The sequence below is a fragment of the Mesoplodon mirus genome, assembly GCF_964341445.2.
Source record: "Mesoplodon mirus genome assembly, chromosome: 16".
In the NCBI taxonomy this organism is placed as follows: Eukaryota; Metazoa; Chordata; class Mammalia; order Artiodactyla; family Ziphiidae; genus Mesoplodon; species Mesoplodon mirus.
This window is the reverse complement of record NC_138992.1, coordinates 24914382-24933311: the sequence shown is the minus strand read 5'-3', so window position 1 is coordinate 24933311 and position 18930 is coordinate 24914382. Positions and strand designations below refer to the sequence as shown.

The 18930-nt window shown below is 33.5% G+C and overlaps 1 protein-coding gene across 3 annotated transcripts in view; it reads right to left on the bottom strand.

Moving 5' to 3' along the window:
• CSMD3 (CUB and Sushi multiple domains 3) overlaps positions 1 to 18930 on the bottom strand; it is a gene marked incomplete at both ends in the record, with an annotated part of 1109686 nt that overhangs the window by 339218 nt on the left and 751538 nt on the right. For all 3 annotated transcript variants that reach the window (XM_082600704.1, XM_082600705.1, XM_082600706.1), the window contains one exon: positions 556 to 725. In XM_082600704.1, coding sequence (XP_082456830.1) covers positions 556 to 725 — 170 coding nt within the window. The remainder of the gene's footprint in view (positions 1 to 555; positions 726 to 18930) is intronic.

Below are 18930 nucleotides of genomic sequence, written 5' to 3'. Positions count from 1 at the left end.
TGTAAGAGGGAGGAGATATGGGGATATATGTATATGTATAGCTGATTCACTTTGTTATAAAGCAGAAACTAACACACCATTATAAAGCAATTATACTCCAATAAAGATGTTAAAAAAAAGAAAACAGCTATGTAGCAAATTGGGTTCAGAAACTAAATTACAAAGCATAGGAGAGACTACTGGAGTAGAGGAAGTGAACAGCTATTGGTAATATCGTAGGGCATTTTCAATAGACATTTTTTAATCTTCTATTACAAAAAATTCTGTATTTTGCTTTTTAAAACAATATTATAAATGGGTTTATGTCATGAAAAAAAATTCATGTATCATAAAATCAAAATTTACTTATTATAAATAAACATTAGAAACAAAACATTCTATCTCAGGAAAAATACTGACAGGAAAATGGGAAATAATGTATAATTTAAATCTATGAATGGCAGAATCAACTTGTGGTTGATTATATATACATATATATCATATACATGTATATATGTATTAATGTATACTTAATGACTAAAATGATCAAAATATAAATATTCTGAGTTCACCTACCTTAAGAACATCTCCTTGTGCTAAATGAAATGTTCTGGCTGAAATATTGATTCCCTTTCCTGTTTGAACCTGAATACTATAAATGCATTCATGGTTGTTTTCATAGTTGAGTGGATAATTTGGAGAGAGCAGAATTCCTTCATTACTTGTTGCAGATGCACCACATTCAGCTGCAGGTAAAACAGAATATCGAAGTACAGTTTAATAGAAAGCATTATCATTTCAAGTAATGTAACATATGGAAGTGTAAATGCATTTTATTTTAACTAGAGTCTAACATGAAAATAATGTACAGAAGGGCTTTACATTGTAGATGATTCACTCCCTCTCATATAATACATAGGAAGAAGGAACTACTGCCTCTGGACAGAACACTGTACATAAATAGAGATACACAATAGTTTCAGTATTTACCCCCCTTTGGATGAAAGGATAGCATGGAAAAGGATGAGGGCAAAGATTTTCAGGATGTATTTTAAGTTTGTAGATCTCTGATTAATTTATTATGTTTAAATTTATAATTTACTTATTTTAAAGTATAAAAAAAGGGGAGAGATCAATTTCATTTTAGAATGATTCTTTACCTTTAAATACTTTACTGTTTAAATACTTAAATATTAACAAAAATCAGGTAAAAGAAAAAAAACCTAATGAGGAAATGAAAATGATCAAGATGGAGCAGTCAGTATAATATCAATAATAATAATACTATTTTAACAAAGCATAAAATAATAAGAACTAATGATATGATGCTAACAATCAATTAGTCACATGACGTGTCACCCAATAAAGCTCCTTCAAGACCTTTCAGGGAAAACAAAAACAAAAAATTCATACACTGCCAATATTGATTTAAATTATTTCTATTTTAATAATACTTAAAGAGTTTTATAGCGTCAGCCTTACATTTAGGTGTTTAATCCATTTTGAGTTTATTTTTGTGTATGGTGTTAGGGAGTGCTCTAATTACATTTTTGTACATGTAGCTGTCCAGTTTTCCCAGAACCACTTATTGAAGGGACTGTCTTTTCTCCATTGAATATTCTTGCCTCCTTTGTCATAGATTAGGTGACCATAGGTGCGTGGGTTTATCTCTGAACTTTCTATCCTGTTCCATTGATCTATATTTCTATTTTTGTGCCAACACAATACTGTTTTGATTACTGTAGCTTTGTAGTATAGTCTGAAGTCAGGGAGCCTGATTCCTCCAGCTCCATTTTTCTTTCTCAAGATTGCTTTGGCTATTTGGGGTCTTTTGTGTTTACACACAAATTGTACATTTTTTGTTCTAATTCTGTGAAAAATGACATTGGTAATTTGATAGGGATTGCACTGAATCTGTAGATTGCTTTGGGTAGTATAGTCATTTTCACAATATTGATTTTTTCAATCCAAGAATATAGTATATCTCTCCGTCTGTTTGTGTCATGTCTGGTTTCTTTCATCAGTATCTTATAGTTTTTGGAGTATAGGTCTTTTGTCTCCTTAGGTAGGTTTATTCCTAGGTATCTTACTCTTTTTGATGTGGTGGTAAAAGGGGTTGTTTCCTTCATTTCTCTTTCTGATCTTTCACTGTTAGTGTATAGGAATGCAAGAGATTTCTGTGTATTAATTATGTATGCTGCAACTTTACCAAATTCATGGATAAGCTCTAGTAACTTTCTGGTAGCATCTTTAGGATTTTCTATGTAAGTATCATGTCATCTACAAACAGTGACAGTTTTACTTCTAATTTTCCAATTTGGATTCCTTTCATTTCTTTTTTTTCTCTGACTGCCGTGGCTAGGACTTCCAAAACTTTGAATAAAAGTGACGAGAGTGGACATCCTTGTCTTGTTCCTGATCTTAGAGTAATCATTTACATTTTAAATCTGCCTCGTTTCCTCCTCACTAGCTTATTAGAATCTAGGCATGCTTGTGGGGGCATGGAGACAAAAGTTCCCAGGTCATACAGATGATCCAGAATACACATATATGTTTATCAGTTAGATTATTTATTAGGGAATGCAGACAGTTTTAAACTATGTTATAGAATCATGTAATTCTGAGAATATGTACTTGAATGCCAACTTGCAAAATACTGAAACACTGATTAGCAGCTCAGGCTTTAAAATTCAGAGATTAGTTTCAAAATTAAGCTCTATCTTCTATCTATATGGCTTTGGCAAGTTATTTAGTCTCTCTAAGCCTCAATATTGTAATTATTATTATGGAAATAATAATAGCCTCTTCATAGGGATGTTTGTGTGTATGTGTGTGTGTGTGTATTATTATATGTAGATAATACATGTAGAGCATTTAGCAGGAAACTGGCATACAACAAGAGCTTGATACAGTAAAGCTATCATTATGAATATTTTAAGTATAAGTACTAACGGTGGCATCATGTTGTATACAAAGAAAAATAGTTTAGGATATTTATACTGTCCCCAATGTGACTATTCAGGTGTAGAAAGACACTTAGGTATGAATAGCCAGAGGACTCTTTCTAATTTTGGAGAATTATTTATGATATTAAAATTATTTTAACTGAATATAACACGCCCCCCCAAATAAAGGCCAAATGATAATTTACTTCAAAATATACTAATAATTTATTGTAATGTTCTCAAAATTTGAATAGGTAGTAAGTGCCTTCTACTATAAACACTGGTTTTTAGTGTAAAATATAAAGGAAATTTTCCTTTCATATGAACAATAACCTGCTTTTGTTATATTTTAATTTTCAGTTGGTTTTAATGGAAGAAATGTTCACATATTAGGGTATGGGGAAATCATTCTGGCTTATACATTATTTAACTTGAATTTTGTACTAATTAAAACAGCCTGTTTGTGGCTTACCAGACATACATTGTACATCTGCTTTAATCATTTAAAAAAAAACGTGTACACTAACCAGAAGCAAAGAATGCCCATGTTAAAAATAAAGATTAAATGCCTCCTTTCCTGGGATGCCAATGCTGGTACTCCTTTGGTAATAAGACTCCCTTCACAGGTGCCAATGACATACTGACTTGCTGTACACATGCTGATCTGTTTTTTTTTTGTTTGTTTGTTTGTTTTTTTTAAAATCTTGAAGGGATGTATCCCCAACTTGCTTGACTTTCTTTGTTCTGAAAAGATATAAAACTGTGCTGAAAGCCATGCTTCTCTGGAGCAGTTCCTCAGAGTTATCTGAGAGGCTGTCTCCCAGACTATAATCCTGTTTGGCTCAAATAAAACTTTTCTATACCTCTTATAGATTGTTTACTGAATATTTCCAGTGACATTTGCATTATAAAATGACTATAAATGATTTTCTACTTGGTGAAAATAAAATCAGGACCTAAACGAGAACAGAAGAATTAAGGAAGAAAATTTGGATTAAATTAGCACATTTCTCATTTAATCAGGACTCATCATAAATTATGGGGCCCAGTACAAAAGGAAAATATACTACACTTGTTGAAAACATGTTAACAATTTCAAGAGATCAGTAGAGCATTAAACCAAGCATGGCCCTTCTCAGCATGAAGCCCCCCACTGTGGGACTGCATGGGTTTCACATCCATAAAGCCAACTCTGCATTTATTCTTCATAAAGGTACAAATCTACAAGGCACAAATCTACAAGGTAAAACTTATTTTCTCCAGTTTTATAGATGAAGACACCGAAGTGAGTTTTCTTGCTAAAACTGAACAAATGGTGTGTATCAGAGCTAGGATTTACCCTGGGATTTATTTATCAGTCATCGCCTATGGTGTTAAAAAGGTGAACATATAATTTCTCTTCCAGATCAAAGTACTCTTTTAGTATGAAAGGAGGCATTATTAATAATTATTCCACACAGCAGTTGTAAATTGAGACCATCCCAGATAAACTGGTAGTTGGTTCACTTTTTTCTTTACACTTTAACTGATGCACACACTATTTAAGGACATTATATTAAAAATTAAGAGGATTATTTTGTGCAGGCTGGGGTATGTCTTGGAGGTCAGAATACATTCATCCCACATATAATTTATAAATCTGCATTCCATTATACATAGTTATTAATGTTCAGAATGATAATCTCATATCATGGAAAGATCTTGAAACATAAAATGATAAAAATCTGTTCAGAATGTTCTACCTATACAAGAAAATGAACAAGTTTATTTTTTGATGAGTTTTAATAAAATAAAATTTTCTACTAACAATAAGTTTCAGAGGAACTTATTTAGCCACAGTGCCAAACTCCAGAAGCTAGGTGATTAATAAACTTATTTTTACATGGAACCTCATCTTTGATTTTACCTTTTAATTTTAAAGTAGACCAAACACTGTCTCCCCAGTACTCGATGTAGTACTAACATTTGCCCTGTATAAGCTTTCTTTCCACCCTTAGGCTACAGCAGTCTTGCTTGCCAAGTGGAATTGAACAGGATCGAATGTTGAAATTAACAATAACTTTCCATAGTTTGACCTTCTGCCCCAGTCTAGCAATGAACATACTTCTATGTCTGTTGTGTAATAAGCTAAGAATGATATTTTCCAAATGCAAATCTGATCCTGTACCTTTTGCCTAACAAATACTATCAGCAAGTCAAATCCACAGAACGCCAAACAAGGCCATTTATGATGTTACTGCTGCCTTTCTAGCTATTACCCACCATTCTTTCCCATGGACCTTGTAATTCACCTATCCTGAGCTACTGGCCCTTTGCCACAGTGTCACACTCTAAGTCTTTGTACATGATGTTTTCTCCACATGTAAGCACCACCTCTGGTCCCCAAGGGATGCAGTTTCAGGGTCCAAATAAGGAAGAAAATGGCTTGATATTAAATAACACTGTTACGGTTCTTTCCAGCATTGGGTGGCTGTGATGGTGCAAGGAATAAGGGAAACAGTGTCATCTGGAAGTATCAGAGATAAGTCTCACAAATAGTCATGGCTGCACTGTTCATGAATGTCCAGGAAAAATACCCAAACTACAACATTTTCATTGTATATGACATAACTAGCACAGCAAGTTTTTACAAGGCACATCTTAAAGTGAGAAGATATGAGTATTGGCAAACTGTTACTGAATACTCTCAAGATATGTTAAAATTAACTGAGAAGAGGAACTAGCAGCACAACAGCTAACCTCAAGAGAGGAGAGGAATGGCTATTTGATTGTAGGAAGGTAAGGTTACTTAAAAAAAAAAAAAGACAAAAACCATCAACTACACAGGAAAGAGGAGTTTGAGTAAAGGAAGTCCTAAAATCCAAGTGATAAATCTGAGTTGAAAAATAGCCATCATCTCCCACCAGAGTGATATTTATGGACAGTATTCAGCTGTCACTGAACAAACACAAATCTGTGACTTACTGCATCAGGGCAATGCTAGGGTTTCAGTCAGATGCTATGACAAATTGCACACATAATGTAATATGTGTCTGTGAAACATTTGTCATAATAAATACAAGCTTAACAGAGTACCATGGAAGGTAATGTATACTAAGATGTTTAAAATGGCTAGAAGCAGATAATAATATACTCTAATTTGGAAAAAACTGATTGATTCGTTTGATAAATATTTATTAAATTCTTATTCTGTACTGCATATGGGAGGCAGAGTGTTGGAGCTCCTCATGTAACTTACTTTCCAGTGGAAAGACAGATGTTTACTACATAATCATTCAAATAAACATATAGTATGTGAAAACATGTAACTGGAAGCCCTGACTGTTCTTCTGAGTAAAGTCAACGCTTCTCTGAAGGACTGAAATTAGGATATTAAGGGTGATGGTAGAAGGCAGGTTGGAAGAAAGAATATCCCACACAGAAGGAAAGTGTCTGAAAACATTATGGGGGGCCCATGACAGGTTCTGAGAACTAAAAGACCCAGTATGAGAAAAACTTTGTGTAACATCTAGTTAGAGGTAGGGTTTCTTTTGTTGTGTATCTGGTACGGTAGGGGGAAAAATGTTTTTTTGAGGTGTGTATGAAAGGAAAATGTCACTAAGTTGGTTGCAGAAGATGAAGAATAGAGGAGAAGATTGAATGAGCTACATTCATAAAAATTTTTTTTTTTTTGAGATTTTGAGTTAGAAAAGTATTGCTTCAAAGTTCAGGGTTTGCAATGTTCTGTGGAAGTGAAGAAAGGACACTTTTCCCTACCTTAACATAAGCACAGCACCTTGTTTTTATTATTTGGTCTAGAATGAATATATGTTCTTGATAACTGATGTCACTAACTTACAAAGCCTAAATTTGTTAATATGAATTTCCTACAAAATAATCAATGTTAAATAATCACTATTAATCATGAGATAATGTCTCTTCTCTCTGATTTTAACTAAGAGGTCATCTTTAAATCACAGGAATTAATAATATGAAAACATTACATAATTTAGCAGAGCATTAGGGAAACATTTTTGGAGAATAGGCCCTCAGGGCTCTTTATAGGATATAAATATTTTCTGTGCAATCTCCAGTCTACATGCTGTTTATTATGATGTCTTTATTTTGTGAAAAGCAAATCCTACTCATATAAAATATATTTTTTAAATTTAAACCTACAGATTAAGAAATCTATTTGAGTTACCAATATGAAACTCTTTGCTGAGTTGAAAATAATACTTTGATGAATGTGGCTTTGGTTGGATTGGAGTAGGAGAGATATGTGTACTGGACTCAGGTGATAAGAGTCATAGCTACAGTGAGGAATTCAGTAGACCAAGGATACCCATTGAATTTAATATTTTTCTTACTAAAAAAACAGGCCAGCCTATGCATCATTAATCTCCATTACTGGGATAAAAAAAACAAAAAACAAAAACAAAACCTGGTAGCGTCTATTGTACACAGTCATATATTTTCAGATAAACAGGTAAAATGTTTTTCAGTAACTTGGCTGGGAAATTTGAAAAATGTCTATGACTAGTGAAGTTTGCAATTATTTTTAAGATTTGCATTGCAGTTGAATCTCTTCTTTTATGCTGGAAGGCACCATGGGTTATTTTAAAATTGTTTTGTGAAAGTGATTAAAATAAACTTGACTTGTATTGTTCAAAAAAACTTAGAAAGTTTCGAACCTAAACACATGGTATGCTAAGTCACGTAAGGTACAGCATTAAGCAGAAATATATTTCCCATATGTTAAACTATTACCAGAGGAAAAATAATGGTAATATGTGATTGTGTTCACATAGGAGGGTGTGGGGCCATTCAAACTGCCATAGTCAAATCAATCACTTTTTTCTGTCATATATGTGAACTTACTTTATTTTTTAGCTTTTATCAGCTAATTGAGTGCACTTTGTTCCATATCTAATTTCTACTGTATTTCATCAAATTAAGACACCATTGATTGTAAGAGGCATCATTATTTTATATGTTTACAAGAAAGCAAAAATGTTTTGAATAATCTATAGTAGCCATTGATTGTGAGATATGTACTAATTTCAGAGATATTAAATTTTTTTGAAACGGGCATCTAAAACTGTAAAATATAGTAAAATATGTTAATAAGATTTAATATATTTAGGAACACTTCTAATATTCCTTTATGACTTGGCAGTATTAATAACACATTTGCTCTTTTGTTTCTTTGTTTTTGGCCACGCCATGCTGCATGCAGCACATTAGTTCCCCGACCAGGGATTGAACCCTTGCCCATTGCGTTGGGAGTGTGGAGTCTTAGTCACTGGACCACCAGGTAAGTCCCCACATTTGTTCTTTAGAAATGCTTTGTCAGATTTCTTTTTCTCAAATAGGTAATTAGTGCTTGGATTCTTAGAAGGGGGTGAAAATTAGAGTGTAAAGAGTTATTAATTTCCTTATGCCACCACTGAAAATATGAGAACCATTAGTATTACTTGTATAAAGTCAGGTTTTTTTCCCTTGCCTTTGCTTTTCTTAGACAACAGTGATACTTAACTGGCTTTCACTTTCTAGACTCTAAATACACTGCATGCATGTGTCCAAGTACAGATTAGTGCTTGTTAAAGTTTTTTACAGATCAAGAGTGCCTTAAAATTTTTTCACTTGAAGAATTTAATTTGGGATTTGTTATTTTTCACCTTAAAAAATCAATTTTAATGCATTTTCTATATTCATTTTTTTACTGTGAAAAATCACAGTAATTATTATTGCCATGAAGAATTATTCTTTTACCAAGACATAAGCTCAAAACTATTTTTTAAATCAAATACACAATTTTCAGTGCAAAACTGTGGAGGAATTCCAATAACCTGGCAGTGTCCTTTCATGGTTTCTTCCTTCCCTACACAGTTATTTAGAGTCTACTGTGCAAAGTTAATTTACTCATTAAAAATAATATTATTAACAAATAATACCTATAGACATACCAATTACTATGTTAGGCCTTTAGGATAAGTTCCTTATCCTCATATAATATGTAGTATAGAGGACAGACAGATAGGGAAACTGGTATGTGCACGAATGTGTAATCTGTAGTGTGATACAAGTTTGTGCAATGGCCTGGGATGGTAAAAATGAGGAAATTATACATTTTAAAGTATCAATGAGACAATAATGTCAGGGAAGACTTCATGGAATAGGTTATCCTTGATCTGAATCAAATAAGTGATTACAATATATGAAAAATAGATTCCAGGCCAAGGGAACTGCTAAAATGAAAGCACAAATGGGTAAATGAGATTGACATAGTTAGAAGAACCAGTAGCTCATATGCCTTTCTAAGAAATTCAGATTTTATCACATAGGCACTGGAGACCCACTGAAGAGTTTTAAGGAGAGAAAAATATTATCAGATTTGAGAAACCCATTAGGGCAGCTCTATGGGGAATGGATTATATCCCTGGGTTCCTAAAGGGACGAAAACCTAGAGAATATTTATTGTAGTGTGTCAATTAGAAGATGGTGAAAGTTTGAACTAAAACGATGGAGGAAGAGGAGATTGAAAGTAAAAGTTATAGAAGGAGGAGTGGCTTTGTGTACGTTGATGAATTTATTTTTGTACGTGATGAATTTAGTATGTCTATGGGATATCAGGAGGAGAAGTCCACTAAGCAGCTAGACATATCTGTAGTCATGGGACTACATGAATTGAGAAGAAGAGCAAACTAAGTCCAGAATTCACGGAGCATCAGAATTTAAGTGGGAGGCAAAAGGGACATTTACAGAAGGTAGTATCATGGAAGAATAGGGAGGGGATAGTTTCAAGAAAAAAATTCTCAGTAGTATTAAATGTCAGAGAGAGTTAAATTAAGATGAATACTAAAAATTAACTGCTTTGGGTAGTTAAGAGGTTGGGAAGTAAAAGAGTAAGACAAGGACTTTAATGATATTGGCTGTAAAGGGAGGTAGAAAGATACAAGGATAGACAGCAGTGACAGGTTTAAAGAAAGGTTTTCTGTTGTTGAGGTTTGTGGAAGTTGTTTTGTTTTTTGTTTTTGTTATTTTTGTTTTTAGGTTATTTTTGAACATAAGATTTGAACGTGTTTACGTTACAATAGTACAGACATAGAGGCTAAGCAGGGTTTTCAAAAGTCATCTCAGATTCTGAAGACTTAATATTCTAGTATCCTAAAGCTAGACTAATAAAGAAGCTACTTGGGAAAATCTGTGTGATTTTTAATGTGATAAGTGAAGACACAGATTTGGATTCCACATGTACTATGATTACTACTATGAAACAACATACATATAAGAAAAAGTACTATAAGAATATAGCAACAAATTCTATTGTAGTTTTTAGATAAATGGCTCATTATTTTAAAATTTAGTGAAAAAATGGTATCAGCGATGTTCAAAACATGTTTTCCTACTCAGAGATTAAAATACAATATCTTTCATCTAAAATAGTCTTAGATTAAGCATAAGAGTAATAAAGTTCTCTCCTGGGACTGCAGAAGAATGGAAGCAAGAGATGGGAGCAGACAGCTTCTTTATTCATTTTCCTCTTTGTTTTTCTGTATTACTTTAGAGTGAGCACAGCCTTTCTAATATTTTTAAATGAAGGTTAAGGAAGAAAATAAGGGACACATGGTTTCTTAAATATTAGGGTGATTAGGGTGATTTCTATGCTATTGAGTGCCCCCTACTACTGAACTATATGACCCAAATGTTATAGTACGCAAAAAATTTTAAAGCATATAAAAGGGCACGTTTAAAGAGGGAAGTGTATAATATAATGAATGTCTAAGGAATATGTTAGATAAGTTCAGGTATTGAAAAAAACCCACAACTTTTCAGCTGAAGATTGTTATTTATTCCCACTTAAACTCTCCAAAACCAATAATATTTTTTTCCAAACTGTAACATGCAACTTTTCATTTAAATGATTTTTTTCAAGTGGGGTTTCAGGGGTGGTTACCACATTTCTCTTTGAATTCAAAAAGTCGTGAAGCGCTTAAGAACTGTTTCCAAGGCTCATCTCCACAAATAGAGTCATAAATAAGTTTGGCATTTATTATAAATAATTTCTGGCATGATGTGTTGATCCTGCCCTAAGCTCTAAGTTACAGCCTTTGTGAGCAGAGGGATGTCCCTGTTTCTCACACTTAAAGAAACACTATGAAGGAGCCTCAACAAAAAAAGTAAAGGAATGTTTTGGTCTCTCAGAATCTCTGTCCTTTGGGTAACATACATAATCCCGATTCTCTGATATTTCCCTAGTTCCGACCATCAAGTTTGAAATGGTAGTGGTAAATATGAGATTTTCCCAGCTGTTTGAAATCCAAGTTGTTGTTGATTTCACCACTTCTTCCCTTCTTAGTGGTGATGAAGAACAATTGTATAACATGATCTAAATAACTAATAAATGACCAAAGGCCATTTTGACTAGTATTTCTCCAGTTCTGCAGAAATCCTGAAACAGATGCCTCCCCTGTCCCTAAAAAACAAAACAAACAAAAACAAAACAAAACTCATAAGGAAAGTCCCTAGGTCTGACTGCCCCTTCATCAGCTGAGCATCATCTTCTGATTCTCATCTCTTAGCTATACTCCAGAGGATGAAAGGAGTAGACTTCAGGCCTTCTCTTTGTTCAATGTATGTTATGTCACAATTTCAATTCAGGAAAAAGCCTCATGCTTTCCTCCTCAAACTGTATTAAAATGCACCATGCTAAGTACTCAATAATTACATTCATATACTGTAAAGCAAACTATAACTAATTTTTGAAAAATGTGGCATTTTAGGTGAGATTTTAAGATGTGAGAGGATTTACTATGGAGTGAAACATATTTTTGCAAATTAAATATGTCAAGAGAAACAAATCAATATGCTAACAATTTAACAATTTCTAAATAACTTCACAATGGAAAGTTTTAGCTCAACTTCTAAGGTTTCAAGGGGATAGAATGACTGAGGAATGCCACTCATAATGTAGGTGAGCCTTGATTCTACATCTGTGAATACAAAAATCAGGAGCTAGAGTCCCAGCCCAAGACTACATATATGCCAGCAGGTACACCTTCTGGTTGCTAAATACCTTTCTAAACATTCCTTACAGGAAAGATAAGGAGTATTTACATTCTATGGAATGTACCAAATTAATCCAAGGAAATGAACTATCTTGGGTTTTGCCACTTTAGTTAACTAATTAGTTGCTATCTTCTTGATATTAACAGATAAAAGAGTTAGAAAAAAATATCTTCAGAAAAAAGTAGTCGAATTTTGAATGAGCACTTAGGATTCCACACATGTACACACACATAAAGTCCAGAAATCTAAAAATAATTCAAACAATCAGAAGCAAGATGGCTAAGCATTAATAGTGCCAGCTGTATGTTTTGTTCCAAAGCATGATCCTTAACAGACTATTGGCTTTGGAGATGGCTTTTGTATTCAAACTAGATATGAAGCATTGGTTCTGGTGTGGCATTTGTTGTGGGAAACAACACACGCTGAGTCATTATATACTCCCATTACAGATTCTAGCTAATGAAATTAAATTCAAATGTGCCTTCTTGTGTCTACTGGACAACAACACTGAATACAGAATAATTTGTCAATACAAAATATAAGAATCCAAATTTCCTTTAAGTGACAGAAATGTAAGCATCCAAAATATAGCACTGTGAATTAAAATGTTACAGTTTAAACACAGAGATGAATAGAAATTCTAATGCATAGCAGGTACTGTGCTATTTGCTGGGAGTAGAAGAGTGAAATAAACAGATTAAATAAATTTCTATGTGATGTGCTATGTGCTCTAAAAACACATATGAACAACTTCAATGGGAGCCCTGTGAATGGAATAACCAGTTTTGCCTGCAGAGGTTGAGGAAAGCCCACAAAGAATGTGAAACTTAATCAGGTTTTGCAGGCATGAAGTGCAATCTGCAAAAACAATTGTACAATGCCCTTGGTTTTCCTAAGAGTTGTCTCATCTCATTACGTTCCTCATGTCCTTAAGAGGCATTACCAACTGGGTATGACAGATATATAAACACAGAATTTTTATTTTAAGAGAACTAAGGTCTGCATGATTGTGAATAAGAAATGGTTCCACTTCCCTGGTCTTCTCTGTACCAGTTTCTTAGGCACAGTGGATGGGTTGAAGATTCCTTGAAAATCATAGCTGTACATTCTCTGTCTTGTATCTTAATGGGATGTAACTAGTAAATCATAAGAATTTAGGGGAGAGACTGCAGTATGGGGCAACATGCCAGGCGATTATAAATTATAGGACCAGCTGGAGAGTGGTGACTATCCCTCCCTGACTTCTCCATAGCAACACTACTGATTCTACAGTAGATGAGTTCCGAGCAGAGTTTGAGATCAGTGTTCTTTTGAAAAAAATTTATTAGGAAGGGAAAAATATTGTGATCCTGTAGTGTATATTTTTAGACAGTGCCGATTACAAACTTTTAAAAAATTTAATCTGCCAAGCAAAAATCATGTGTTCTAAAACTAACTGAAAGAAAATGGTCTCTATACACATGGTTTGAGTATTGTTCTGGCATATTGCCATCTAAAAGTGCCTGTATTTTTCTTTTCCCTTTTACCGGTGTTTTTTATGCTATGTTTTTCTTTCTTTGCTCCTTTTTTCTCCGCTACTGCTGCTATTAAGATAGAGGTTTTTGTTTTCATTTTGTTAGTGCGCTTTTTTGCTTAAATTTCTTTATGGAATAAGTGCTCTTTAAAGCAAAAATTAACAGGAGAAAATCTTGTAGCAGATGACGTGTGTAGAATTTCATTTTATATAAATTTGAATTATACAAATTTGAAATATCTTAATACAAATATTAATAAATTCTCACTTTATATAAATAACTTAAATTTACATAAATATTTCAACTAAAAAATAATAAAGAATCTCACAATTTCAAAGCTGTGGACCAAACTGGTTGTAAACCATGTTTATTTTGATGTCACATGACCTTCCCCCTTTATTTTAACTGGAAACGCCTGCCATCCTTTGGTACACTATGCTTTGCATGAGAAATACTCTGGAGTGCTTGTAATGAGATTCTTTGATTCATCTCACAAATATCTATTGATTGTCTAGTATGTACTAAACACTGTTCTTTGTACTAGAGATTCAGCCATGAAAATAAGAGAGAGAGATGAAAATCCTTATTTTCATGAAGCATCTATTCCTGTGAGGGCAGACAGGAAACAAACAAGGACAGAAAAATAAGTAAATCGAACAATAGATCAGATGGTCATAATTGCTAAAGAGAAAAAGCAAATTAGAGAAGAGACATAGGAAGGGTATTCACTGAGAAATCACATTTGAGCAGAGATCTGAAGGAGGTAAAGGAGCAAGTATGCAGTTATTTAGGGAAAAGTACCACAGGCAGAGAGAATAACAAATACAGTGGGAATCTGTTTGGCATTTGGGGAAACAGCAAGGAGATCACTGTGGCTGGAGTGCCTTAATTATTGTTGTAGCAAACTCACCACTTTTTCTGCTTCTACTCTTCTTCCCCTGGAGTCTGTTCTCAACTCAGAGTCTGAATGATCCTTAGAGATAGACATTCTAGGATCCCTATATGTTCATGCCTTTGACAATCCTTTGTTCAGAACACTTTAATGGTTTTCCATCTCATTCTGAGTAAAACCAGTCCTTGTAGTGGTCAACAAAGCTCTACATGATATAGTCTACCCTCATCTCTCTGTCCTTACCTCATTGAGTTTTCCCTCTTCCTTCTTCCACCATGCTCTGTTCTCCTATCCCTTACTCTATTTGGGTTCTGATGAAGAGGCTTATCAAAGGGACAAATGTAGAGGAATTCTAGGATGTACGTCTTTAAATGATCATTCAGGCTCTGAACTGGGAACAGTCTCTGGTGAAGCAAGGGTGCTCCACCATTACTTTGCTATTATTCTAACAGTCACTTTAATTATAATTTACATGTTTCGTTATCTTATAAAATTTTCTTTCAAGCATCCAAGTGTTCATTAAGTTGTGGTTATGCTAATGTCAATTTTTTTTTAAAAAAAAGGAAATAAAGAAACTTTAGAATGGAAATTATATGTGGCAAAATACAACAAATATGCCTAACTACCACAATATGCTTTGTTAATTTAGGAGATAGCAGTCTACAAAATATTATAAAAATGCTGAAAAAATTTTAAAGCAGCATTAAAGTGAAAAAAAATCACTACTATTTTAGACTTAACAATTTATGCTCTCACCTCTTCATTTATTACTGTAGGAAATGTGCACATGATTTAAGAGTTTGAATTGTGATGTCTTTAGGAACACAAAATATGCTTGCATAAAATGTGACCACTCTGTACAACTTCTAAATGTTAAAGTTTCAACACAGTTTATGAATGTTAAGCAAGTTGTTGTTTAAAAGTAAATAGGAGGAGCATTTACTGAATATTATTTGTTAAATCTAGCCAAAAAGCTTCCTGGAGACAAAATTAAGAATATTATGTTCATACTTTAGATATTTAGACGTTTCCCTAGTCAAAATGACATTTTAACATGTTCTAGTTTGGACATTTACTACATATATGTAGTCTTATTTCTTCAAAAATCTTCCATGACAGTTTCAATCCATACAAATTTCTATCTTCTTAGGACTTCTCTTAGTACACTCACTTTGGCACTAACTTTTTGGTTCATCTCCCGTCTAACATTCATAATATAAATTTGTCAAAGGTAAGGTCTGTGACAGTTTCTACTTTTCTCTAGAATGCTTCATATGCTGAAAATATAACAGGTTTTTAAGTTCCTATACCTCCTCTGAAAATTTCATTTCATTGATCAATCTATGATTCTCAAATTTATTTCCAATCTAGTTTTCTTTATCCATCTCCAGCTTTGTATATCCTGCTGTCCAGCACACATCTCCAACTGTACATACCATAGCAGCTCAAATCCCCAAGCAAAAGATATTTTCTCCAACTTCTCAATCCACAGCCTTCTCTGCTTTCTTTGTGCCCTATCTCTGTGAACAGCAGCCAAATGGCTTGTCAACAGTACCACAGACGTATTCTGCTTTTTCTTGATACCCACTCTTTGCAGAAGCTGTTACCCCTCAGTAGATTTTTTTTCTCCCTCATTCACACTCATCCTCCCCATCCATACATAGCTAAAGCCTTCTCATCCCTCAGTTTCCTTTAGAGATCATTTCCTCTGGGAAGTCACTCCTCTTTTAGGGCATTTATTACACTCTATTAAAATTGCCTATTTACCTGTTTATATCTTCCTCAGACTGTTTGCCCTTTGAAGTCAAGGAACTTATCATTGCTCTGGGACACTATATCCCAATTGCCTAGCAGAGAGGTCAGCCCATAATTGGTGTAATTGAATGGATACTCAGTAAATTTGTATTAGTTAAAATAGTGCTTTAGAGTATTAATCTCAAACTAGGTTCTATATTCTTCTCAAACTAGGTATATATTTTTAAAAATAGATTCAATAAGACCAATTGCTATTTCTTACCCTAGGAAATGTGAATAGAGATGGTTCCCTCTTTATGTTTATGATTATATCTAATTGGTAAGTTTGGGAGATTAATTAATTCAACGACTTTAATTTTATGCTGAACCATGACTGTAACAGTTGAGTATTTTAAAAACTTAAACATAAGCATCTGGGAATGAATGAAGAGCCATATGTAAAAGGTAACATTACTGTACTAAGTTAGTTGTTAAGAGGTTTTTGAAACACTAAAATTCCAATCCTAGCGACAGGCATCTAAGAGGCATACAGAAAATGGGATTTAAACTAAAACTAATTTTAATTTCTAACTTTGTATAGATCTTGGTTTGAAATAGAATACTTTTTGAAATAGTTAAATGGAAGTCTGAAAAATAAATTCTAAGAAAAAGAATTTAGCTGTCTGTGGTGAACAGATACACAGGACCTTTGCAACAGAGGTCTTTGGTTCACCCTGAAGTTGTTCATAACTGTGTGTATGTATGTATTTTGGGAGGAGGAAGTTGGGGGAGAGGGCCATTAAAAGCTCTGGCATGGCCTAGGAGAAATATCCTTCCAGCCTGTTTATCTCATTTTGCTCTGACTCTTAGATCTCCGAGCAATGTTGTGATTAATGATTTGGTATAACTAGCAACCTGATGTCAGAAAGAACACGATAATGACAATGAATAGTGCGACTGTTGGAATGAAATATATCCCTCTTCCAATAAACTAATACATATATTTAACAATCTTGCCTGGTATGTAAATACACTGAGAGGGCTTCAAAAAAGTTGAGTTCATACCCTGCAATCTGGTGCTGAATTAGGGGACTAACCACCCAGGATAATGCCACTCTTTGAAGCCTCAACAGAGTCAGCAACCAAGTTGCTCCTTCATATGACAACTCTACACATAGAGAGAATGGGTTTTGGAATCAGATTCATCTGGCTTCAAATCCAGCTTTGTTACTTGCAAGTCAAGTGATTTTTGGCAAGTAGTCAACTTTGTGCCATAGTTTTCTTATCAGTGAATTAAGAAAAATTTCTTATACTAAGTGAGAATTAGAAATCATAGACTTAAATTCTCTAGAACCAGGCTGGGCACATAGTATTTACTGAATAAATGACAAATAGTAGTAAAACTGGTAGTACTAGTCATCATAGTAGTAGTTTAGTAGTAATATTGCCTTTCTCTAATTAAAACACCAGGTCTAAATATTGGTTACAGTGCAAGCAGAATTTGTAAGCAGAATTATCAAAGACAATCACATAGAACACATTGACAGGCCCAGAATGCAATGAAAATTACACTGAATTGAAATGATTAATTGGAATTTAGAAAATGAATAAAAACTGATAATAGCCCTTTAGAGCCTAGTAATATATTTAATTAATCACAGTCATTTACATAATATATAAACTCAATTAATTTAATAAGTATAGAACAGAAGGGTTGAATTTAGATATACAATACAAATTTTTTGAAGTATAAAGACTTTCTAACTTAAGTGGAAGGTTACTTAATATCTTAAATTTCTTTGAAAGATCACAAATAAAAAAGTGATTTTAAATTAAAATAATGTTACAAAAATATTTCTGAGATTTTTTTATGTTGTCTTTAGAGAATTGAAAGTTTATGATTTGAAGAAGACTCTTTAAGCTTTTTTAGAGCATAGCAGTTAGGTAAAACTTAAAGCCTGTTATTCTAAAACAATATACTACAAAAATATTATTTACTGGTAATTTGGATACCATAATTTTATCACTTTAAAGCTCTCCTGAATTATATATTTTAAATAAACATAAAAAAATTCAGATTTTTTGCAATGACCTACAACAAATTCAATTTTTTAAAAAACATTATAAGATGATACAAATAGATGGAGAGATATACCATGTTCTTGGATTGGAAGAATCCACATTGTGAAAATGACTGTACTACCCAAAGCAATCTACAGATTCAGTGCAATCCCTATCAAACTACCATTGGCATATTCCACAGAACTAGAACCAAATATTTCACAATGTGTATGGAAACACAAAAGACCCTGAATAGCTAAAGCAATCTTGAGAAAGAAAAACGGAGCTGGAGAAATCAGGCTCCCTGACTTCAGACTATACTACTAAGCTACAGTAATCAAGACAGTATGGTACTGGAACAAAAACAGAAATATAGATCAATGGAACAGGATAGAAAGCCCAGAGATAAATGCATGCACATATGGTCACCTTATCTTTGATAAAGGAGGCAAGAATATACAGTAGAGAAAAGACAGACTCTTCAGTAAGTGGTGCTGGGAAAACTGGACAACTACATGTAAAAGAATGAAATTAGAACACTCCCAAACACCATACACAAAAATAAACTCAAAATGGATTAGAGACCTAAATGTAAGGCCAGACACTATCAAACTCTTAGAGGAAACCATAGGCAGAACACTCTATGACATAAATCACAGCAACATCCTTTTTGACCCACCTCCTAGAGTAATGGAAATAAAAACAAAAATAAACAAATGGGATCTAACGAAACTTAAAAGCTTTTGCACAGCAA